The 17,208-nt window shown below is 32.6% G+C and overlaps 1 protein-coding gene across 9 annotated transcripts in view; it reads left to right on the forward strand.

Moving 5' to 3' along the window:
• The window catches only part of LOC126740735 (uncharacterized), a 105,943-nt gene that overhangs the window by 40,806 nt on the left and 47,929 nt on the right, over positions 1 to 17,208 (forward strand). For 7 of the 9 annotated variants that reach the window (XR_007661980.1, XM_050446884.1, XM_050446889.1 and 4 more), the window contains one exon: positions 10,162 to 10,419. Coding sequence is in view for 8 of the 9 variants with exons in the window: in XM_050446884.1 (XP_050302841.1) it covers positions 10,162 to 10,419 (258 nt within the window). In the remaining variant the exon portion in view is untranslated. The remainder of the gene's footprint in view (positions 1 to 10,161; positions 10,420 to 17,208) is intronic. The other 2 variants (XM_050446883.1, XM_050446890.1) reach the window with 1 other exon arrangement.

Below are 17,208 nucleotides of genomic sequence, written 5' to 3' on the forward strand. Positions count from 1 at the left end.
GTTCTACAAATGTCTTCGAGGATCTCTGGGTGCACTGTTCGAGTCATGGTGGTAATTTAGTAATTGGTGTCGTCTACTTTCCACCTCAGTCTGGTTTTGATGCCTACAAGATCTTCTGTGCGACTGCCGAAAAAGTTCGGCGAATCAATCGAAATGCCAATATCATAATATTTGGAGACTTCAATTTACCCAATATACCACGGGAAATTGACAATGCAGATATGGTTCTGAAGAACTTTACCTCTGCAGAGGATGAGCTGCTCTTAAATACAACTTTATATTTGGAAATGATGCAGGTTAACTTTATCAAGAACCATGTGGGTAAACTTTTGGATCTGATCTTTACAGGCACGCCCCATAACATCAAGGTATCTCTTGTCGATCAAGCATTGTGTAAGCTTGATTGCTATCATCCAGCTTTGAAAATGCAGGTTATCATGGGAAATATTCCCACATGTAAAAATAGAGCTAAGACCAAAATCCATTTATTTGAGCGTGCAAATTATCAGGAAGTTACTCAATATTTTGCTTCAGTCGATTGGTATCAAGTGTTTTATCGTAATGCTGTTGATGAAATGGTGGATGAATTTTAGAAGCATATAACATTTGTTGTTGATAAGTTTGTGCCCAGCAAGACTATTGAGAACGGAAAGTTTCCATTATGGTACAGTCAAGAACTGAAAAACAAAATTGCTTATAAGAACAGGCTTCATAGAAAATATAAAAGGTTAGGTCAAAGTACCTCATGGATTTGTGTTAATTTCTCTTTGTCACTAATACAGAACAAATGATACCAGATAATATGAAGTATTTTTGGTCCTATGTTAACAATCTGCGTAAAGATAAAGGAATATTAAAATCTGAGGCTTTTGCTGACCATTTTGAATCCTGCTATTTGGATTTTTCTAACAAATGCATTACATCTGTTCCAGAAAATCTGGTGTCTGTTCTTTCACATCATATTTTTACCAATGAAGAAATACTGAACAAACTTAACTCATTGGATGCCAATAAAGGATCAGGACCTGATAGAATCTCATCAGTGTTTATCAAAAACTGTTCATCTGTGTTGGTTGAGCCTCTTCGGTTAATTTTTCAGAGGTCATTTGATACATCTTCATTTCCCACGTATTGGTAGCTGTCAGTTCTATTCCCTATTTTTAAAAGTGGACGCAAAACTGAGATTGGAAATTATAGGGGTGCTTCTTTGCTTTCAGTTTTCTCCAAAATATTTGAATCAATTTTGACTGATGAATGATGAAATATTTAACACCTTCAAATCCTATATTTCTCCGAAACAACATGGCTTTTACAAAAGTAGATCAACGGCGACAAACCTAGCGGATTTTCAGGATTTTTTAAGTGAAAATATCGAAAAAGGCTATAAGATTGATGTTGTTTATACCGATTTACAAAAAGCATTCGACAGTGTATGCCATGGTCTGTTGATAAAGAAACTTGAAGCATTGGGAGTACATGGATCATATCTGAAGTGGATCGATTCATATTTGAATGGTCGTACTCAACAAGTCAAGCCAAGGGGAGCAACTTCAAGGGAAATTCGAGTGACTTCTGGAGTGCCTTAGCGATCACATCTTGGGCCAATTTTGTACCTTTTATATATAAATGAAGCTGTATCTATTTTTAATCACTGTGAATGTCTTTCATATGCTGACGATCTAAAAGAAGTTATGTCCTTTCACCGGAAAAAAGTTCCTTATAGTTTTAAATATACATTAGATGGATGTTTGCTGGAAAGTGTAGACACTTAATAATTTAGGCGTTTTTTTTGACCATCAATTGATTTTTAATGCTCATGTTGATAACATCACGATGAAGGGTTTTAGAATGCTAGGTGTTATTAGGAGACATTGTGATCAAATCACTGATATTAGAACCATAAAATGTTTATACAATAGTTTAGTTCGTAGTGTTTTAGAATACAACTGTATTGTCTGGACACCATTTCATAACATACATATTAATCGTATAGAAAGAGTTCAAAATAAGTTTTGCAATTTTTTACTTTATAAACATAGGTTCCTTTACGAAACTATTTGTTATAACATTAGATGTAAGCTAGTTGCCAGAAAATAATGCCAGAATCTATTTTTTGTTTAAATTACTTAATGGTAAAATAGATAGTTCTTATCTTTTAAATAGGATATTATTAAAAGTCCCAAATAGGGTTACACGTCAAAGGATCCTTTTCTATGAACGATCTCACCGTACCAATTATGGTTTTAGAGGGGTAACAAACTTAATTCTTATAATTTTTACATTAATTATTATTACATCAATTTTACATAATTAAACACTATAGTTCGTATGGTCTATTTACGGGAGAATCTTGTAATAGTTTTAAAAATAAAAGGAACAGGGGGATAATATATGTAGCTACTTTATTTTCTTGCTTTTTTGTTTGATTTATGTATGTTGATTTATAAGCTTATTGCATATTATTTGTGTTTTTTTTTTAACATTTACATGTAATTACCTGTTAAGGTGTTTATAATTGAATATATAAATAAATAAATAGAATCCACTAATTTGGTACATTTTTTCAGAGAAAATTGTTCCTATTTCAATCTTTTTGCATTAAATAAATAATTTTTATTTTTTATGTAATGTGACCTGATATCTCTATCTATTTGATCCCAGAAGTTTTCTATTGGGTTAAGATCAGGTGTCTGTGGCGCCCATTCCATAACATTCCCATTATTTTCTTGAACCAACTTTTTACCAGTTGTGTAGTATGTTTTGGGTTGTCTTGTTGGAATTGCCATATTAAGAGGCATATTTTCCGCAGCATATGACTCCTTAGGATTTCCATATATGTAAACATGTTGATCCATTTTCTGATCTAACAATTACACCCGGCTTGGACCTGGAAAACAACCTCATACATAATCCCACCTTCTCCATGTTTCACTGTTGGCAACTGGTATTTTGGATCAAACCTTTTTCCGACTGGGCGCCTTACACATTTAATCCCGTTAGTACAGAAAAGCAAAAACCATTAGCAAAGCAAGTACCATTCTGATATGCTTCAATTATTTTAGTCTTCAAATCCACAGATAATAATTTTATTTTAAGGCATCTTTGTCGAAATATTTAAACAGGTTCTCGGACCACACATTTATCTCACTGTAACTTATATGAAACTACTGAATAATACACAAATATTTTGTTGATAAATGTTTCCAAAATGTTGTGTTCTGCATACCAAGCAAAAAGTCCCATATGAGTTAAATAAAAATAAACAAATATTTATACTACAAAATATAATATTAGAAACGAGAGTAATGCCTTCAAACTTTATAAATAGATGAATTATTATATTCAAGAGATATGTAAACTTTTTGCTTTTAATAAACGTAAATTTTATTAAATTTTTCCAAACTTTTGTGGAGTACTGTATGTTTGTTTGTTGTTAACTTTTGTGTTTGTTTTTTGTGTTTTTTTCTTGCATAATCTGCTTCAATATTTAAAATAGATAATTTAATTTCCCTTCAAGCATGGTTGACGTATCATATCATTTTATTCGTTTTCAATGACTTAAAATTTCTTTTAGCTAGTCCCTATTAAAAAAAATCTCTACAATCTATTTTGTAATATTGATTTCTTATTTATTTGCCAGTAATAAAGGCAATATTTCCCCAGTACTAATTCTATTTTTTTTAAAAGTTAGTGTTACAATAAGTATTTCTAATGTCACAAAAAAGACCTTTTAAGAAAGAAAATTTTACCAAGTGCATTCTTCCTCAAAATCAGAATTATTGTTCCTAGTCAAGGGTTCTTAAAACCGTTAGTTGTACCACATTTAGATGCAAGCTCTTTAGTTAAAGATTCAAAATTATTAAACGTATTTTCATTTTGCATCATTAAGATCTTTTGATACAGCTTTTGATAGAACATCTTACCAAAACCCTAACAAAAAAATTAATTCAAATGTGTCTATATAATTTAAGGTTTAATTGCTATTGTTTAGCTTTTAAGTTTATAGCTTCTTCATCAACAATGTTTACAAGAGTTTCATGTATCGCCGAAATATTCAAAAATATAGAGTCCACTGTCATTTAATGGCTTGCCCTAATAGAGTAGTAGATAATTTTTTCAAACAATTTTAAACGCGGAAAACTCTCACTAAAATAAACATAAATTTTGTAGCAATTTGTTACAATTCGCCCTAATGTACCAAAAAAAAAGTATTGCTTATATGCATGTGGTTTAAGAATTGCAAGTTATGCTCATAACAATGTATGTTTCTGGTACAATACAGTACAGACATTGTGCTAGCTCAATGACAATGAGAACAATCTATACCTGTATTCAATATTGTATTCAAATATGACTGCTATCCAATTTATCATTTCAACAAATATTAAAAATCTCTCTTCTAGAAATCCATATTTGCCAATACCTAAATCGAATTGAAAAATACATTTGTTCTGAAATATCTTAAATCAAATATATAATTAAGGTAAAATAGTTAGCTAATTTAATATCCCGAATAACATGTATTGTGACTTCTTGATCAATTCAAAATCACTGCACTATATTCGCAAATTTTTTATAAATTTCAACAGTTAATTATTTTAAGACATATAGAGTAGGGTGGAGCGAAAAAAATTTTTTTGAAACCTAAAATGCCTATATGCGGAAAAGTTGCGTTTTGTTATTACAAATTGGTGTGCAAAATTTCTACGACGGCACCTTTCGCTGCCCAAAATGACCTTGAAATTTGTTTTTTTTTTTTTTTTATATTACGCGGGCCCATAACAGTCTATGGAAGAAAGCTGCCCCTCAACTTCTCAAATGAGACTAAAACTTCCAAGTTTAGCGCAAGCTTGCGATAACGCAAGAACAGGCGTATCCGATAGATCTGCCGCAATTATTGTTAATGCAGCTCTAACAGATATGGGAATTTTAACCAAAGAAGACCTCTCCAAGATCGTCGATCGAAGCAAAATAAGAAGAGAGAGAACAAAAGCGCGTAGTGACCTAAAAAGAAAAGATAAGGAAATATCATTTCCATTATATGGTTTATATTTTGACGGACGGAAAGACCAAACAATAATTCAAGTCAAAGGCGAAAATACATGTTCAAGACAAACCATAATAGAAGAGCATATTGTACTAGTATCGGAACCAGGATCCACGTATTTAGGTCATGTAACTCCAACTTCTGGTCATTCGACCAATATCAAAAAAAGCATTTTAGAATTCCTAGAGAAAAACATGGATCTTTCTAAACTTCAGGCTATTGGATGTGATGGTACAGTAGTCAATACTGGTGTAAAAAATAGAATATTGAGACAAATTGAAGTTTCTCTTGGACGACCTTTACAATGGTTCGTTTGTTTGTTACATGCAAACGAACTTCCTTTGCGTCATTTACTGCAAAATTTGGACGGCGCTACTATTGGGCCTAAAGGATATAGCGGCGAAATAGGAAAACATTTGGAAAACTGTGAAAAAATGCCTGTTAAAAAGTTTGAAAAAATCGAAACTATATTTGCCTGCAATTACTCCAAGTGAACTTAGTACCGACCAGCAATACCTTTATGAAATCTGTACTGCAATTTCAACAGGAAACATTTCTTTGAGTTTGTCGCAGAGAGGACCAGGAAAATCGAATCATTCCAGGTGGTTAACTACAGCCAATCGAATTTTGAGATTATATGTTGGTACCGAAAATCCATCAACAAATCTTAAAATTTTAACGCAGTATATTATGAAAGTGTATGCTGTTTCATGGGATAATTTAGTTATAATTTATAGCTGTATAGCTAGGGGCGTACCCAGGTACGGGCAAGATAAAATAAAATAAACGTCAATTCCCCAAGAAGATAAAATAAACGTCAATTTTTCTGGCAAGTGGGAATTAAAAACGTGTTACCTACTCTGCGCAAAATGAAGTGTTAGAAACAAAAAATTTGAAATAGCATCAATATATACAGTCAATAGCGATATCTTCTATTGAATAGCAAGACCACCAAGAACGTTCTAGCTGGAAAGGAAAGGCAGTGATAGCCAGTATGAGAGGACGGAAATAGAGTCAAGAGTCCAGTATTTTCTACATATTTCAGGATTGATTTCTTTGTTCAAACCACAAAGTGAACGTATTTGAAATATCGCAATTTTACTTTTACTGATAGAAATGTGAGGGAATGTGAATTTTAATGTTATGTTATTATAGGTATCTTGATCTTTATTTTCCGTATTTTCGTCCTATGCCTAAACAGCATCCTTTGATCCGGCCCCGAAATTACGATTTTGAAAGTGATGCAAGCCAAGAAAAGAAAATTTAATCATGCTTGGTTGCATCAATATGCACCACGGCTAGTATATTCCAAGCGACTAAAAGAAATGCTCTTTGTAAGCATTGTGTTTTGTTCCCTGTGAGAGAAATTTTGGGATCATTTATGGTCAGGCCATATATTAAGTTCAAAAATATGCATGAAGACTGCCGAAAGCATGCAACGACCAACCTTCACCTAACAGCGTCAAATGCTGCAAAAAAATTTCTTAAAAATGTTCCTGTAGGCATCCAACTGCAAAGTGGGCACCAAAAAGCCATCGATGAAGACAGTCAATTGATATGACTGTCTTTATGCAATTGAATAATCGATTGTCATCAATTATTTCTTGTATAGTATTTTGCGGTTTACATGATATGCCTCTTAGGGGAAAACAAACAGATGAGGATGTTTTATTAGATTTATTAAAGTTCAAGGATCAATTCAGGTGAGGACAAATTAAAGAGTCACCTGGAAGAGTGCCGTCGCAATGCAGTTTACACATCGCCAAAAATACAAAACGAATTGATAAATTTATGTGGCGAAGTTATTAAGGAGAATATAATAAGTGAGGTTCAGAAGACCATGGCTTACACAGTCTTAGCTGATGAAACAGCAGACGTAGCTGGGAAAGAACAGCTGTAAATAGGCGTGCGATTCTACGACGAAAGCAAAAGGAAAATCAGATAAGAATTTGTAGGGTTCGTTGAACTAAAAGCACTAAATGCAGCTACTGCCGAAGCAATTGACAATTTCTTGATTAGTTCTAACCTCCCAACCGAAGATTTCGTAGGGTTTGGATTCGATGGCTGTTCTGCAATGGCAGGGAAAGAGGGTGCCGTACAAGCCATTTTGAGAAAAAATATCCTCGTGCTTTATTTTTTCATTGTTCAAGTCACAAACTCAACCTTGTTGTGAATGATTGCCAGAAATTAGAAATACTGTCGCCTCTGTAAAGGATGTTAAAACATTTTTCAGAGAATCGACTACACGTCGAAACTACGCTCAAGCCTATCACGATTGTGTGAGACGAGATGACAAATCAATCAGAAAGTTTTCTCAAAATTTTCCAGAGCGTGTGAAATCTCTAGAAACGTTATCCATAGAAGTTAGAAACACATAGAAGTAATCCGCCATCAGACAATGATAACGAATATTGTCGGGGTTCCCTGATAATACCATATATTGATTAACTTATTAATTATTGAATATTTGATTCTCTTAAGAAAATACTCCGTCGTTTGCTTAAAGTAAGCTACATCCCTTGTATATGACCAAGATCAAAACCAGCATTACAGACTTACACAAGAACGCAGAATCATTCCAAAAATGTTATAAGTTACCGGAGAACTGAACCTTTGGCATAATTTATGGGTGAAGAAGTCTTATAAGATGATCAATTAAAGGGCATCGAAATAGTTGATCTCTTCAACGAAGCCAACATTTTTAACCCTGCTGTCAAAAAGGCATTGATTATTTTAAGCACCATGAACCACGGCGACCGTAGAACGGTCCTTAAGTAGGCTGCAAAGAGTTAAAACATGGCTTAGAAGCACCATGGGTGAAGAAAGACTTACAGGTTTATGTCTGATGAGCATACATCGCAATTATTTAAAAGAAAGCATTAAGTTTATTGAAAAGACTGTCATAGACAAATTTTCGGCAAATCCGAGAAGATAACTGTTAAATTAATATACATATATATTATGATTATTATTTATATAATATTTTGTTTTGTGTCAATCAAACTAATTAATAAAAGTCAATTTTCATGATTTTTTGTTTTAATATATCCGACCGACCATTATCCTCTCGAAACAAGTATGAGCTGCCTCCCCCCCTAGCTGAAATGATGGGTACGCCCTTGGTATAGCTGCTTAAACGTTTTTAAAACTGTTTTTTTTTCTATAATTAACTATACTAAAATAGCAGGTATCAAAACAATATATCACTCACAAAGATAAGTTACTGAAGGGCAGATTACCGATTACAGAGATCAGATACTTGGTAATGCAACAATTGACGAAGTTGATTCTGTAAAGTTTTTAGGGCTAACTGTTGACAACTCGTTAAAATGGGACACACATATTGACTTTTTATCAAGAAAATTAAGTTCCGCTTGTTTTGCGTTAAGATCAATTTCTAAGGAGCTTAGCCTGTCTACTTCTAGAACAGTTTATTTTGCCCTTTTTGAATCGCATCTTCGATACGCCCTTCCATTCTGGGGTACATGTAGTGCAACTCAATTTGACCGTATTTTTAGACTACAAAAGAGAGCTTTACGTTATACACTGAGATTTAAATACAGAAGTCATTGCCAGCATTTCTTCAAAAAATTTCAAATATTAACTTTTCCATCTTTATTCATATTTGAGTCCCTTTGTCTAATACGCAAACACGGTTCAGCATCTGATAGGCCTTCCCATAGTTATCTACTTAGAAACACGGAACATGATCTATACCTGCCTACCCCACATTCAGAGTTGGTCAAAAGTTCCATATTATATAATGCAAACAAAATGCACATCATCTGCCATTGGAAATTAAATCCATCACATCTTTTTTTGCATTTCATAAAGCATTAAAAGCATTCTTACTGGAGAGAGCTTTTTACACAGTTAACGATTTTTTTTTTTGTAATCATTGATTTAAAATTTCGCACTAGCTGAATATGTATTTTTACTATCTGTACCTGTTTAGGTATACTGCTTTGTGTAGCTATTTTAGGATTTTTAAAAAATTTTTATTTTTTTAAACATTTTTTAAGAGAGATTTTTTAATGATCTTTTTTTTTGACATTGTATACATTAAATTGTATATTTTATAATATTTTTGACTACTTACAATTTTTAAATTGTATTAATCTGTATATATTGTAGATAATCTATTCAATTTATTTATTTATTTATTTTTTTTAAATTTTGTTTTGTTTTTCTTTTTTTTAATTGTGTTTTGTTTGTATTTTTGTGTCTTTTTTGTTTTACAGCTTTGTCTACAAATTGTAACAATTTCTTGACAATAAAGCATTCATAAACAGATTATATTGTTCGGGAAAACGATCGATCGAACGATTCTTCATTTATTGGTAGGATAGAACATTTGAGGACTTAAAACCCATTGATTTCAATTAAATTATACCTATTTTATGCTCAGAAAAAAATTTTATTATATAAAACTATTTAACTAATTTAAGTAATAACTATTTAAAAATAAAAACTTAAAATCAAATTGGGAATTTGTTTTTTAATCCATGAGCGAATATCACACTAAAAAAGCTATTCGAACAGCTAATTAAATAAAACATTATTATATTATATGAATTTATTTTTAGAATATTAATATTTGATACATTATTCATACAAATTTCACATTAACAAATAAAACTTGTGATGACATAACATAAAAACTCGAATACAGTGCATTGGCGCGTCATTGACCCAATTAATGTTTAAGTACACGTTATAGTCAGATAATACCCCACTGCTCACAACACTAGTCAAACATGAACTAGCAGAGTAAATGAACTTTATATCGGTTGGCCAAAATACGACAAGCGTAATTCACTTTGGAGTTTCAACATCTCCTAAATAATCTGTTAACTGGCCCAGTTTTTTAATCAATATTTCGGGTTATCGTTCTTAAATTCTATGCTTTTTTGTTTGGTTTAAAGCACTAAAATAGATGCCGAATAATGCAATTTAAACTTGTGATATAAAAGATAAGATGTAAGGGGGAAAATTAGATAGATTCAATTATTTAAAAATTGTATATGGTACTTATAGCCTGTAAATATATAGCGGAAATTTCAAGAACAAATAATTTATTCACTCTATATTTATGTAAATTATTTTGATTGTAGTAGAAATAAAATGCAGATCATGGAAGAAGTGAAAGAGGGTTCTGAAACGAATTTACCATCCTCGCCTGGTCATGCCGACCAAGGCCAAAGCGAATTTCAAGTGGTAGAAGTGAAAGCTGAAAATACAATGGAAAATGGAAACTCTGAAGAAGCCGCTGAAAAAGAAAACAGTATAACAATGGAAGAGGTTGTCATTAAAGAAGAGAATAGCGACAAAGAATGCGAGGAAGAACTGGAAAACAGGATCGAGGATAATAGGTAAAATTATTTTTATTAAATTTAATTGTTTTAAAAAATATTTGGATAATTTCTTTTTAAAAATTCGTCCTAAAAATGTTACCTCGTTTCAGTTTTGTACAAAAACAAAAAATGTGCTGTTTAATTAATAATTAAAAATACAAATCGTGAAAATATTTTCGAGGGTAATAAATGTTTGTTTACATTTATATAGCGTGTTTCAATGTCGAACCTCAACATGGGGATCTCGGCATCTATAAGAGATACGAAGGTGGTTAAATTGACACAAAATTGAGAACTTTTAAGCTTATTTATTTTATTTTATTTATTTAGGTACAGCTACACTTTCACAGCAATAACATTACAAGGTACTTACAACTTAATTTTTACCTAATACTAAACATATTTTGCCAACAATATGGATCAAGGATCTGGGTTTGTTGACGATTAAACTAATTTGTCCTAAGATTAACAAAAAAAATCAAATAAAGAACAAAAAGATAACTCAATATGACTATAAATGCATTACAGAAAAAAATAAGAAATATAAGTTCAAAGGGATGCTTGCATGGGCACAATGCAGCAATTCACTTTGGTCTTTATTTGCTGAAATGTTTTACCCCATGTACAGGGTCTTTCAAAATTCACTACATATATTTTAAGGGCGTTTTCCTGAGGTCAAAATAAGACTTTTTTTTTATAAACATGGGTCCTAAAATGCACCCCCTTTAAGCTACAGCCATCGCAAGAAGTGTAAAAAAAATCGATTTTTTAAAACTGTGTCTACAGTTTTGCATCAAATTTAACAAAATTTGGAATACTCCCGTTATTTTAGGCGGTCTATTTATTCTTTATCTTAGAAAAGACGTAAAACTAATTTTAAGGGGTAAACTGAGGGGGTGCACACCTTTGACGGCCAAAATTTTATGTGTACATAATTTTTTTTTTAAATTAAGCTACACCAAAAAATAGACCATACAAAAATTTAAATTTTTGGTATTTTGCATTTTTTTCATACGACTATTAGTTTTTGAGAAAATCGCCGGTGAATTAAAGGATAGCAATATCGTAAATTAAAAATCAAAGAAAAAATTCAGGAAGTAGGCTGTGTTTCACAATTGTTGACATTTTTATTTTTGAGGTTTTAGTAGTAGGCTGTGAGTATTTCTTTTAGACATTTTTTAACTTGCTTGACATTTGGTGTAAAATAAATTTACTGTCATTGTTGACTTTGTTTAATTCCAGTAGTTTACTTCCCGTTTTAGATTTAAAGTGTAGTTTTTATTTCCATGTTTTATTTCTAAAAGCTAACATTGCTAAAATGGAAAATGAACGTTATTCATTCGAACATCTTGCAGACATCCATTTTGTTTATGGTCTTGCTGATGGTAACGCGTATTAAGCTCAAAGATTGTATCAGTTAAGGTTTCCTAATCGCCGACTCCCGAATGTACGAACATTTTCAGAGTCACATCGGCATCTTAGGGAATACGGTAGTTTTCGGACCCCCAGGAACAATGCAGGCAGACCGCAACAAGCACGAAACCCAGTGACAGAGGAGCAAATTTTGAATGCCATCGACGACGATCCTGGCCTAAGCACCCGACAAATAGCTCGGAATTTGGATGTTTCTCATGCAACTGCCTGGCGGGTTTTGCATGAAAATAGCTTGTATCCATACCATATTCAAAGGGTTCAAGCTTTGCTACCTCAAGATTTCCCAAGGCGCTTACAGTTTGCAAGGTGGTTACTTCAGAGATGCGCGAGAGATAATAGTTTTTTATCAAGTATTCTATTCACAGACGAAGCTCATTTTTCGCGGGAAGGGGTGGTAAATTTTCACAATGCATGTTTGAGCAGCAGAGAGTCCGCACGAAATTAGGCAATCTCACCACCAGGAGCACTTTAGCCTTAATGTATGGGCAGGTTTAGTGGGAGATGAGTTAATTGGTCCTTTCTTTTTTCCTAGAATTTTAGTTGGCGACACTTATTTAGACTTTCTACAGCACCATTTAAATAGTTTACTAGACAATGTACCTTTAAATGTGCGAGCGAACATGTGGTTTATGCATGACGGTACCCCCCTCATTTCCGTATAACAGTGCGTGACTATTTGAACTTTGTGTTTCCTGAGAGATGGATTGGTAGAACAGGCCCAATAGCATGGCCTCCTCCCGGACTGCAATCCTCTGGATTTTTTTTTTCTGGGGATATGTAAAAAGCCTCGTCTATAATCCTGGTCAAGTGCCTTCGCTCGAGGTCCTAAGGCAAAGAATTATTGATGCCTTTGAAACAATAAAGAAATACTCCCGGAATTTTAGAGCGAGTAAGACAATCTATGAGAAGACGAATGGAGGCTTGTATTGCAGCGGAGGGTGCGCATTTCGAGCACTTTTTATTTAAAAAATATTTGTTTCTCAGAAGTTTATTGTTTATTTAAAAAGATAATTAATTATTATGTTAATAAATGTTAAATAATTTTTTAACCAATTTTTGTATTTTTATAAACCCTTAGTTTATTGAAAAAACCTCAATACCAAAGTTTCAACAATCAGTCTACCTATTTATTGTTAAATGTCGTGCCGTTTAAAAAAATGTCCTAAAACAAAGTCACAGCCTACTACTTAATATTATCTGTTTAAATTTTAATTATTACGTTATTGGTAGACTTTTATTAATCGGTAATTTTCTCAAAAACTATTCGTATTATCAAAAAAAATGCAAGAGACATAAAATTTAGATTTTTGTATGACCCATATTTAGCTTAATTTAAAAAAAAAATGAATGCGTACATAAAATTTTGGCCGTCAAAAGTGTGCATCCCCTCAGTTTACCCCTTAAAATTAGTTTTACGCCTTTTCTAAGATAAAAAGTAAATAGACCGCCTAAAATAACGGGGGTATTCCAAATTTCGTTAAATTTGATGCAAAACTGTAGACACAGTTTTAAAAAATCGATTTTTTTTTCACTTCTTGCGATGGCTGTAGCTTGAACGGGGTGCATTTTAGGACCCATGTTTATAGGAAAAAAAAGTCTTATTTTGACTTCAGGAATACGCCCTTAAAATATATGTAGTGAATTTTGAAACACCCTGTATATCTTAGGATTGTATCCATTGTATGTCTTAGGACCTATCAAGCTAAGCCTTTTTGCAGCAACATGCTTTATAGATGTCAAGGAAAGATTTTGATTTGCGGCATGCCTTGTACAGCATTTATGCGTTATTATATTTTTATAATAATCATTATTAGGCATAAATCTTATTACAGCTTTCATGTATAGTTGTTTCACACTTAAAAGGTTACTTTCTTGGAATATTAATTGGCTCGAATATCTTTTTGTTTTAAACATAATTATTTTATTACAATTATCCCATAACTGATAAGAGATTCCAAGAGAAAAGTAAATTGTTTTTTGGTAGCTTTTAAAAGCCAAAATGTTGCTTAATTCATAACATTTATATATGACTTTTCTTATGTTTATAGTGACATACTCCAAATGTTTGTTCCATTTTAAACATTCATCTATATAGATATTTATTATATATACTACCCAAATATTTGATACTGGGTGTTTCAAAACTATGGGATCAAACTTCTAGGGGTTGTTCAGTGCAACAGTAGAATCCATTTGAGTATAGGAACCCATGTCCGGAAATGTGTCACTACGCCACTACGGCCCTAAGACGCGTTTAAATTTAGAAAAAATATTAATTACCTAAATAGGATCTGATGCATTTATTTTTACCTTTTGTATATGATACTATAACAACAATTGTTCAAAATATCTTCCTCCAACCTCAATACACCGATTTAAACGCCGCACATGATTTCGGCGGACTACACAAAAAATTTGATCATCGTTTGGAATGATTTCAAATGCTGCTGTTATTCGTCCAATTAAGTCTAGCTCTATTCTACTGGAGTTTCGTAAACTAAAGACTTTACATGTCCCCACAAGAAAAAATCGAGCGACGTTAAATGGGGTGACCTAGGAGGCCAAGAAACTGCTCTGGCAATCCAACGGTGCCCAAACCGCTGACCCAAATACTCGCGTACTTGTACAGCAAAGTGATCCGGCGCTCCATCATGCTGAAACCACATTTGCTGTCTAACGTTTAGTGGAACATTTTCAAGGAGTTCTGGGAGAACTTCCTCCAAGAAACGCAGATAAATAGGTCCGGTAGAAGGTATGGCTCAATTAAATAATCATCAACAATGCCTGCCCATACGTTGACAGACCAACGATTCTTCGTCCCAAATATGGCTATTCCTACTATTAAAAATAGCGTCTCTTGTGAAAGAGGCTTCATCGGTCCACAAAACATATCGTAAAAAATTTGGTTGTGCAATGATGTGATCCAGAAGCCATCGACAAAGTTGAACTCTAGGATGATAATCGGCTGCAGTCTTACCTTGAACTTTCTGGAAGTGGTAAGGATGGAGTTGTTGCTCGTGTAGTACCCGCCAGACAGAAGCGTTACTCGTATTTATATTCCTGGCGACTTCACGTGTTGACATTGATAAGCGTTGACAAAAACTATTTTTTAAATAAACTAAAACAAGAAACTGGAGATTCAAATGAGTTAATTAACCAACTAAATAATTGGTTTTTTTTTTAATAAAATGTCACTTATTAAATAAAAATAAAAGTACTAGGCATGATGTACGCGAGCAACATAAAATTGGTTTTGATGATATGTGTGCTTTTATCAGAGAGAATGTTATCGGTGAAGGACGATGCAATTTTTTAATCTATCTTCATAAGTATTATATGCAGTTGTTTGAAGAAGGTGATAATGAATATGCAGCAGGAGAAAGAAGTAAAAAAATTACCTCAAAGAATATTAGCAAAAGCTTTACTAAGAGAAGCACCAGTACCTGAAAACTTATTAGAATTTTATTCCACTTTATTAGCAAGGAACAGTCGAAAGCAAAAAGAAAATCCAAAATGCATTCGTCACGTTAAATCTTTTTGTGAAGATGTTATGTACAGTGTACATCATGGAAAGGTTAAAATTTCAAAACATATTATTCTAGGAATAGTTCTAAAAAGCTTGACCAGCAGTCAAAAAATTGTGGACATTATCCACAGATGTGGGACTGTATTAGCTATCCAGCAATTGAAGAGCTAGAAACAGAAGCTACGTACTTACGACAATTTGGATCGGTTCGTGGAAACAATGGGTGGCAAGGATACGCTTCATGATACTGTCGGGATGATATATCAAAATCGGATATTCCCGACGAATCAAAAGAATTAAATGTATCTTCTGTCAATGGTGAAGAAGACTTGACCCCGAAGAAAAGGAGACGTAGAACATTTGAGGCTATATCTTTAGAAGAAGTTTCATATCCAAAAAAACCGAAGATGATGGATGTTCTGCAATCGTCAGTCCACAAAGCTGAATACGTACAACCTGTTAATCTACCATTATACAATTCAATTGATACGATTTGGATGTTTAGCCATGCTGCACAGTTACCAAATATCTTAAATATCTCTAACAATGCTAACTAATAAATTTATGTCCTTAATTTTAGAAAATTGTCATTTATTTGTATGTTTCTTAAAAAAAAGTGCATACCATTATATATTTTTGAAAAGGTAAAAAGAAGACAAATTTATTAGTGCATATATATACAGGGTGTTCCATTAAAAAAAATATAAGTTTGGCTTATACTGCATTCTACGGAAAAAATCTATAAAACTGTTTTTTTACATATTCGATAAGTTAAAGAATAACCGAAATACAAGGGGGGTCCCAAAATGTCGAATTTTCAAAAATGGCCTATATCTTAAAAACTAAGAGGGCTTTGGAATTTTTGTTTACAGCATCTTTAGTTTTACGAAAAAGTGGCACACTGTCGCAAAAACCGCATCACGCTAACGTTAAAAATAACGGAGATACCCCGCAAACGTACCCAAAATGGGACACCCTGTACATAGAGGTAAGATATCGGAAAACTTCACGGGTATAATAATATATAATAATTTGATTAGGCTATTTGATATTTATACAGTGAACGGTAAGAATATGGAACAAATTCAATAAAAAATATACTTGCACACGTCGATTAATATTTTTGGTTGCACATTTTTTTCAACAAAAATTTGATATACATGTAGTCGTAGTCAATATCAACTTTCTTATTTTAAATGAAAAACCATGTATGTGATTACATTTGTGGATCCTACACAAAATTATAAACATTCTGATGTATCACATGCCATACTTTTATTCAACTGTTTCTAAGATATGTGGTCTTGAAAATTGCTGTTTTTATGAATTTAAAAGCGTCTAAAACTTATTCTACTAAATAGAAAAAAAACAATTTCCTTTTTCTATTCTTACTGTTTTGTCCTCACTATTACAAATAAATTTAATATTGAGCATAAAGTAAATTAGAACGTTAAGTTCATATTTTAGTGGTTACCTAATTTAAATTAAATATCTTATTTTAACTTAAGTATTTCTTGCACTTAAGGTTTCTTGTTTCTTTCTATTGCTACATTTTTTAATACTTTTACTTGATACTTAAATTAAACTACCTTAATTTTCTTCTTGACCTGCCTTGGTATTCCATTACCTATTTTCACTTCCTTCTTATCAATCCTCTCCCGTATTAATTCTTACACGAAAATATGCAAACAATATACTTTCCCTGTGCGAGAGAGATGCAAAGGCAGAAAAAAAGACCGCCAAAAATGTGTGCGGACAGTACCGCTCTTAAACCTCTCTTACCTTCCTTTTGTGCCTTACTGGGTAGGTCGAGTATACATTGTTAATTTTGATATACTTTCTATATT

Source organism: Anthonomus grandis, chromosome 9 (assembly GCF_022605725.1).
Source record: "Anthonomus grandis grandis chromosome 9, icAntGran1.3, whole genome shotgun sequence".
NCBI classification, from domain to species: domain Eukaryota; kingdom Metazoa; phylum Arthropoda; class Insecta; order Coleoptera; family Curculionidae; genus Anthonomus; species Anthonomus grandis.